At 50.5% G+C, this 9,848-nt stretch overlaps 1 protein-coding gene across 1 annotated transcript in view; it reads right to left on the reverse strand.

Moving 5' to 3' along the window:
• The window catches only part of LOC128697081 (solute carrier family 35 member F3), a 206,575-nt gene that overhangs the window by 120,095 nt on the left and 76,632 nt on the right, over window positions 1-9,848 (reverse strand). Inside the window, exon 2 of the mRNA XM_070095178.1 lies at window positions 1,967-2,721. Within this exon, the coding sequence (XP_069951279.1) occupies window positions 1,967-2,207 (241 nt within the window). The 5' untranslated portion in view covers window positions 2,208-2,721. The remainder of the gene's footprint in view (window positions 1-1,966; window positions 2,722-9,848) is intronic.

Genomic DNA, 9,848 nt, shown 5'->3' on the forward strand with positions numbered 1-9,848 from the left:
AGAGTACTCACCCACTGCTATGTCAGGAGGGGTACAGGAAGAGTACTCACCCACTGCTGTGTCAGGAGGGGTACAGGAAGAGTACTCACCCACTGCTGTGTCAGGAGGGGTACAGGAAGAGTACTCACCCACTGCTATGTCAGGAGGGGTACAGGAAGAGTACTCACCCACTGCTGTGTCAGGAGGGGTACAGGAAGAGTACTCACCCACTGCTGTGTCAGGAGGGGTACAGGAAGAGTATTCACCCACTGCTATGTCAGGAGGGGTACAGGAAGAGTACTCACCCACTGATATGTCAGGAGGGGTACAGGAAGAGTACTCACCCACTGCTATGTCAGGAGGGGTACAGGAAGAGTACTCACCCACTGCTGTGTCAGGAGGGGTACAGGAAGAGTACTCACCCACTGCTATGTCAGGAGGGGTACAGGAAGAGTACTCACCCACTGCTGTGTCAGGAGGGGTACAGGAAGGGAAGAGTACTCACCCACTGCTATGTCAGAAGGGGTACAGGAAGAGTACTCATCCACTGCTATGTCAGAAGGGGTCCAGGAAGAGTACTCACCCACTGCTATGTCAGAAGGGGTACAGGAAGAGTACTCACCCACTGCTATGTCAGAAGGAGTACAGGAAGAGTACTCACCCACTGCTATGTCAGGAGGGGTACAGGAAGAGTACTCATCCACTGCTATGTCAGAAGGGGTACAGGAAGAGTACTCACCCACTGCTATGTCAGAAGGGGTACAGGAAGAGTACTCACCCACTGCTATGTCAGAAGGGGTCCAGGAAGAGTACTCACCCACTGCTATGTCAGAAGGGGTACAGGAAGAGTACTCACCCACTGCTATGTCAGAAGGAGTACAGGAAGAGTACTCACCCACTGCTATGTCAGAAGGGGTACAGGAAGAGTACTCATCCACTGCTATGTCAGAAGGCGTACAGGAAGAGTACTCATCCACTGCTGTGTCAGGAGGGGTACAGGAAGAGTACTCACCCACTGCTATGTCAGAAGGAGTACAGGAAGAGTACTCACCCACTGCTATGTCAGAAGGAGTACAGGAAGAGTACTCACCCACTGCTGTGTCAGGAGGGGTACAGGAAGAGTACTCACCCACTGCTATGTCAGAAGGAGTACAGGAAGAGTACTCACCCACTGCTATGTCAGAAGGAGTACAGGAAGAGTACTCACCCACTGATATGTCAGAAGGAGTACAGGAAGAGTACTCACCCACTGCTGTGTCAGGAGGGGTACAGGAAGAGTACTCACCCACTGCTATGTCAGAAGGGGTACAGGAAGAGTACTCACCCACTGCTATGTCAGAAGGGGTACAGGAAGAGTACTCACCCACTGCTATGTCAGAAGGGGTACAGGAAGAGTACTCACCCACTGCTATGTCAGAAGGGGTACAGGAAGAGTACTCACCCACTGCTATGTCAGAAGGAGTACAGGAAGAGTACTCATCCACTGCTATGTCAGAAGGGGTACAGGAAGAGTACTCACCCACTGCTATGTCAGGAGGGGTACAGGAAGAGTACTCACCCACTGCTGTGTCAGAAGGGGTACAGGAAGAGTACTCATCCACTGCTATGTCAGAAGGGGTACAGGAAGAGTACTCACCCACTGCTATGTCAGAAGGGGTCCAGGAAGAGTACTCACCCACTGCTATGTCAGAAGGAGTACAGGAAGAGTACTCACCCACTGCTATGTCAGAAGGGGTACAGGAAGAGTACTCACCCAGTGCTATGTCAGAAGGAGTACAGGAAGAGTACTCATCCACTGCTATGTCAGAAGGGGTACAGGAAGAGTACTCACCCACTGCTATGTCAGGAGGGGTACAGGAAGAGTACTCACCCACTGCTGTGTCAGAAGGGGTACAGGAAGAGTACTCATCCACTGCTATGTCAGAAGGGGTACAGGAAGAGTACTCACCCACTGCTATGTCAGAAGGGATACAGGAAGAGTACTCACCCACTTCTGTGTCAGGAGGGGGAACAGGTGACCCCAGTGTCATTGAAGGACTATTAACAGGAGTGGTATTGCTACCCCCTGCTGACCCCACTCGTGCCCCGTTAGACAGCTGAAGTGGCGGGTAAGGGGTATCCTCATCCGTCACCACTACAGATGGGCGTGAGGGGGCGGACCCACGCCCACGGCGTGGGTTGAAGATAGTTGCAATGGAGGGCCTTCTAGCCCCCACATCCTCACTCATGGCTAGCCCCTCCACCACCTGCCTAGCCCCGCCACCACCTGGCTAGCCCACCTGGGGGTGAACTAGCGAAGCCCCACTAGCGTCATGGTAAGCGAGGTTTCCTAACGCCTGTCCGCGCGCTGTGCAAGCACCAGCTGGAAGCCTTCACAGTCACTAGATCACCAGCTGGAAGCCTTCACAGTCACTAGATCACCAGCTGGAAGCCTTCACAGTCACTAGATCACCAGCTGGAAGGCTTCACGGTCACTAGATCACCAGCTGGAAGGCTTCACGGTCACTAGATCACCAGCTGGAAGGCTTCACGGTCACTAGATCACCAGCTGGAAGGCTTCTCTTTCAAAATATCACCAGCTGGAAGGCATCACGGTCACTATATCACGAACTGGAAACCTTCACGGTCACTATATCACCAGCTGGAAGACTTCTCTTTTAAAATATCACCAGCTGGAAGGCTTTACGTTCAGTAGATCACCAGCTGGAAGCTTTCACGGTCACAAAGGTCGGGAGGAACCACCTGTGAAAAAACAGAGAGAACATTTTGTTAAAAAAACACAATACCGTAGCTGGAACAATTCACAATAATTTGTCGAGGCAGTTAAATTTGCCGCAGGTACACACTGCCGTAGAAGCCGCGGTTTTAAACTGCCGCACCTGACCTACCTGTATCTTATCAGTGATCCTGCGGCATGCATGCGGCTTGAGACCCGGGATCCATAAAAGCATTAAGGGAATGGGATTGACGTCCCCCATTATTGAACCATGGTAGAAGGGCAGGGCAGGGCAGGGCAAGGCAGGGCAGGGCAGGGCAGGGCAGGGCAAGGCAGGGCAGGGCAGGGCAGGGCAGGGCAAGGCAGGGCAGGGCAGGGCAGGCCAGGGCAGGGCAGGGCAGGGCAGGGCAGGGCAGGGCAGGGCAGGGCAAGACATGGCCGGGAAGGGCAGGGCAAGTCAGAGCCACCACCTACATACAGGACTCACACCACCACCTGCATGCAAGACTCACACCACCAACACCTGCATGCAGGAGTCACACCACCACCTGCATACAAGACTCACACCACCACCACCTGCATGCAGGAGTCACACCACCACCTGCATGCAAGACTCACACCACCAACACCTACATACAGGACTCACACCACCACCTGCATGCAAGACTCACACCACCACCACCTGCATGCAGGAGTCACACCACCACCTGCATACAAGACTCACACCACCACCTGTATACAGGACTCACACCACCACCTGCATACAAGACTCACACCACCACCTGTATACAGGACTCACACCACCACCTGCATACAGGACTCACACCACCTGCATACAGGACTCACACTACCACCTGCATACAAGACTCACACCACCACCACCTGCATGCAGGAGTCACACCACCACCTGCATACAAGACTCACACCACCACCTGCATACAGGACTCACACCACCACCTGCATACAAGACTCACACCACCACCATCTGCATGCAGGAGTCACACCACCACCTGCATACAAGACTCACACCACCACCTGCATACAGAACTCACACCACCACCTACATACAGAACCCACACCACCACCTACATACAGAACTCACACCACCACCCACATACAGAACTCACACCACAACCTACATACAGGACGCACACCTCCACTCATACAGAACTCACACCACCACCCACATACAGAACTCACACCACAACCTACATACGGGACGCACACCTCCACTCACATACAGAACTCACACCACCACCCACATACAGAACTCACACCACCACCTACATACAGGACTCACACCACCACCTACATACAGAACCCACACCACCACCTACATACAGAACCCACACCACCACCTACATACAGAACTCACACCACCACCCACATACAGAACTCACACCACCACCCACATACAGAACTCACACCACCACCTACATACAGAACTCACACCACCACCTACATACAGAACCCACACCACCACCTACATACAGAACTCACACCACCACCTACATACAGAACTCACACCACAACCTACATACGGGACGCACACCACAACCTACATACGGGACGCACACCTCCACTCACATACAGAACTCACACCACCACCCACATACAGAACTCACACCACCATCTACATACAGGACTCACACCTACATGGAGGACTCACACCTACATGGAGGACTCACACCTACATGGAGGGTATTACTGACACTGTTGCAGTCTGGCACGGTTCTATATCACTTTGCTTATTCAACAGCCAATATCCAATATGGTTTTATGCTGTCCTTTACGTTGTTCTGTTGTTCGTCGTTGCTGTTGTTGCTGTTATTGCTCTTATTGTTGCCCCTGCTGCTATCGTGCTGTTGCTGTTGCTCCTGTTATAGTTTCTGTTTCTGCTTCCGCTGTTGTTATCGTTGTTTCAGCTTCTGTTGTTCCGCTGTTTTTGCTGTTTCTGTTGTTATTCCCACTACTGCAACAACAACAGCACACACACACACACACACACTCGACCCCTGCAACCACAAATAGGTGAGTACACACCTGGTCAAGCACGTCAAGAAGTTAAAGAAAGTACAAAGGTTTGCAACAAGGCTAGTCCCAGAGGCCAAGGGAATGTCGTACGAGGAAAGGTTAAGGGAAATCGGACTGACGACACTGGAGGACAGAAGGGTCAGGGGAGACATGATAACGACATACAAGATACTGCGGGGAATAGACAAGGTGGACAGAGATAGGATGTTCCAGAGAGGGGACACAGGGACAAGGGGTCACAACTGGAACCTGAAGACTCAGACGAGTCACAGGGACGTTAGGAAGTATTTCTTCAGTCATAGAGTTGTCAGCAAGTGGAACAGCCTAGCAAGTGAAGTAGTGGAGGCAGGAACCATGCATAGTTTTAAGAAGAGGTATGACAAAGCTCAGCAAGCAGAGAGAGAGAGAGGATCCAGTAGCGATCAGTGAAGAGGCGGGGCCAGGAGCTGAGTCTCGACCCCTGCAACCACAATTAGGTGAATTAGGTGAGTACACACTCACACACACACACACACAACCACACACACACACAACCACACACACACAACCACACACACACAACCCCACACACACACCACACACACCACACACACACACACAACCACACGCACACATGCCCACACTCCAAACGCGCACACACACACACACACACACACACACACACACACACACACACACACACACACACACACACACACACACACACACACATACACACCACAGGGAGATCGACTGGGAAAACCTGGAGCCACATGGGGGTCCCGAAACATGGAGAGCCAAGATGTTGGATGTGGTACTTGAAAACCTCATGCATCAACATGTCAGGGACACAACCAGAGAGAGAGGGGAGGATGAGCCAGCAAGACTGGATCTTGTGTTCACCCTGAGCAGTTCAGACATCGAGGACATCACTTACGAGAGGCCCCTTGGAGCTAGCGATCATGTGGTTCTGAGTTTTGACTATATAGTAGAGTTACAAGTGGAGAAGGTAACAGGAACTGAAGGGGACAGGCCAAACTATAAAAGGGGGGACTACACAGGTATGAGAAACTTCCTGCAGGAGGTTCAGTGGGACAGAGAAATGGTAGGAAAATCAGTAAACGAGATGATGGAATATGTGGCAACAAAGTGCAAGGAGGCAGAGGAAAGTTTTGTTCCCAAGGGAAACAGAAATAATAGGAAGACCAAAACGAGTCCTTGGTTTACCCGAAGCTGTAGGGAGGCAAAAACTAAGTGCAACAGAGAATGGAAAAGGTACAGGAGGCATAGGACCCAGGAAAACAAGGAGATTAGTAGAAGAGCCAGAAACGAGTATGCGCAGATAAGGAGGGAGGCCCAGCGACAGTATGAAAACGACATAGCATCGAAAGTCAAATCTGACCCGAAACTGCTGTATAGCCACATTAGGAGGAAGACAACAGTCAAGGACCAGGTGATAAGGCTGAGGAAAGAAGGTGGAGAACTCACAAGAAACGATCAAGAGGTATGTGAGGAGCTCAACACGAGATTTAAGGAAGTATTTACAGTAGAGACAGGAAGGACTCTGGGGGGACAGACCAGATGGGGACACCAACAAGGAATACACCAACAAGTGTTGGACGACATACATACAGATGAGGAGGAGGTGAAGAAACTGCTAAGGGACATCGATACCTCAAAGGCAATGGGACCGGACAACATCTCTCCATGGTTCCTTAGAGAGGGAGCAGATATGTTGTGCGTACCACTTACCACAATCTTCAACACATCCCTGGAAACTGGGCAACTACCTGAGGTATGGAAGACGGCAAATGTAGTTCCCATTTTCAAAAAAGGAGACAGAAAAGAGGCACTAAACTATAGACCTGTGTCATTGACGTGTATAGTATGCAAAATTATGGAGAAGATTATCAGGAGGAGAGTGGTGGAGCACCTGGAACGGAACAGGAGTATAAATGCCAACCAGCACGGATTCACGGAAGGCAAATCCTGTGTCACAAACCTTCTGGAGTTTTATGATAAAATAACAGAAGTAAGACAAGAGAGAGGGGTGGGTTGATTGCATCTTCTTGGACTGCAAGAAGGCTTTTGACACAGTTCCTCACAAGAGATTAGTGCAGAAGCTAGAGCATCAGTAGCATATAATAGGAAGGGCACTGCAATGGATCAGAGAATACCTGACAGGGAGGCAACAACGAGTCATGGTACGTAATGATGTATCACAGTGGGCACCTGTGACGAGCGGGGTCCCACAGGGGTCGGTCCTAGGACCAGTGCTATTTTTGATATATGTGAACGACATGACGGAAGGGTTAGACTCAGAAGTGTCCCTGTTTGCAGATGATGTGAAGTTAATGAGGAGAATTAAATCTGATGAGGACCAGGCAGGACTTCAAAGAGACCTGGACAGACTGGACACCTGGTCCAGCAAATGGCTTCTCGGATTTAATCCTGCCAAATGCAAAGTCATGAAGATAGGGGAAGGGCACAGAAGACCACAGACAGAGTATAGGCTAGGTGGCCAAAGACTGCAAACCTCACTCAAGGAGAAAGATCTTGGGGTGAGTATAACACCGAGCATGTCTCTGGAAGCACACATCAATCAGATAACTGCTGCAGCATATGGGCGCCTGGCAAACCTGAGAACAGCATTCCGACACCTTAGTAAGGAATCATTCAAGACACTGTACACCGTGTATGTCAGGCCCATACTGGAGTATGCAGCACCTGTTTGGAACCCGCACTTGATAAAGCACGTCAAGAAACTAGAGAAAGTACAAAGGTTTGCGACAAGGTTAGTTCCAGAGCTAAGGGGAATGTCCTATGAAGAAAGATTAAGGGAAATCGGCCTGACGACACTGGAGGACAGGAGGGTCAGGGGAGACATGATAACGACATATAAAATACTGTGTGGAATAGACAAGGTGGACAAGGACAGGATGTTCCAGGGAGGGGACACAGAAACAAGAGGCCACAATTGGAAGTTGAAGACACAAATGAGTCAGAGAGATAGTAGGAAGTATTTCTTCAGTCATAGAGTTGTAAGGCAGTGGAATAGCCTAGAAAATGACGTAGTGGAGGCAGGAACCATACACAGTTTTAAGACGAGGTTTGATAAAGCTCATGGAGCGAGGAGAGAGAGGGTCCAGTAGCAACCGGTGAAGAGGCGGGGCCAGGAGCTAAGACTCAACCCCTGCAACCACAAATAGGTGAGTACACACACACACACCACCAAGTGCTGGACACAGTGCACACAACCGAGGAAGAAGTGAAGAGGCTTCTGAGTGAGCTAGATACCTCAAAGGCAATGGGGCCAGATAACATCTCCCCATGGGTATTGAGAGAGGGAGCAGAGGCGCTATGTGTACCCCTAACAACAATATTCAATACATCTATCGAAACAGGGAGATTGCCTGAGGCATGGAAGACAGCAAATGTAGTCCCAATCTTTAAAAAAGGAGACAGACATGAAGCATTAAACTACAGACCAGTGTCACTGACATGTATAGTATGCAAAATCATGGAGAAGATTATCAGGAGAAGAGTGGTGGAACACCTAGAAAGGAATGATCTCATCAACAGCAGCCAACATGGTTTCAGGGACGGGAAATCCTGTGTCACAAACCTACTGGAGTTCTATGACATGGTGACAGCAGTAAGACAAGAGAGAGAGGGGTGGGTGGATTGCATTTTCTTGGACTGCAAGAAGGCGTTTGACACAGTTCCACACAAGAGATTGGTGCAAAAACTGGAGGACCAAGCAGGGATAACAGGGAAGGCACTACAATGGATCAGGGAATACTTGTCAGGAAGACAGCAGCGAGTCATGGTACGTGGCGAGGTGTCAGAGTGGGCACCTGTGACCAGCGGGGTCCCGCAGGGGTCAGTCCTAGGACCAGTGCTGTTTCTGGTATTTGTGAACGACATGACGGAAGGAATAGACTCTGAGGTGTCCCTGTTTGCAGATGACGTGAAGTTGATGAGAAGAATTCACTCGATCGAAGACCAGGCAGAACTACAAAGGGATCTGGACAGGCTGCAGACCTGGTCCAGCAATTGGCTCCTGGAGTTCAATCCCACCAAGTGCAAAGTCATGAAGATTGGGGAAGGGCAAAGAAGGCCGCAGACGGAGTACAGTCTAGGGGGTCAGAGACTACAAACCTCACTCAAGGAAAAAGATCTTGGGGTGAGTATAACACCAGGCACATCTCCTGAAGCGCACATCAACCAAATAACTGCTGCAGCATATGGGCGCCTGGCAAACCTCAGAACAGCATTCCGACATCTTAATAAGGAATCATTCAGGACCCTGTACACCGTGTACGTTAGGCCCATATTGGAGTATGCGGCACCAGTTTGGAACCCACACCTAGCCAAGAACGTGAAGAAACTAGAGAAAGTGCAAAGGTTTGCAACAAGACTAGTCCCAGAGCTAAGAGGTATGTCCTACGAGGAGAGGTTAAGGGAAATCAACCTGACGACACTGGAGGACAGGAGAGATAGGGGGGACATGATAACGACATACAAAATACTGAGAGGAATTGACAAGGTGGACAAAGACAGGATGTTCCAGAGATTGGACACAGTAACAAGGGGACACAGTTGGAAGCTGAAGACACAGATGAATCACAGGGATGTTAGGAAGTATTTCTTCAGCCACAGAGTAGTCAGTAAGTGGAATAGTTTGGGAAGCGATGTAGTGGAGGCAGGATCCATACATAGCTTTAAGCAGAGGTATGATAAAGCTCACGGCTCAGGGAGAGTGACCTAGTAGCGATCAGTGAAGAGGCGGGGCCAGGAGCTCGGACTCGACCCCCGCAACCTCAACTAGGTGAGTACAACTAGGTGAGTACACACACACACACACACACACACACACACACACACACACACACACACACACACACACACACACCACACACACCCCACACACACACACACACACCCCACACACACACACACACACACACACCCCACACACACCCCACACACACCCCACACACACCCCACACACACCCCACACACACCCCACACACCCCACACACACCACACACACACACCACACACACACACACACCCCACACACACACACACACACCCCACACACACACACACCCCACACACACACACACACCCCACA

The sequence above is a fragment of the Cherax quadricarinatus genome, chromosome 49, assembly GCF_038502225.1.
Source record: "Cherax quadricarinatus isolate ZL_2023a chromosome 49, ASM3850222v1, whole genome shotgun sequence".
NCBI lineage: Eukaryota > Metazoa > Arthropoda > Malacostraca > Decapoda > Parastacidae > Cherax > Cherax quadricarinatus.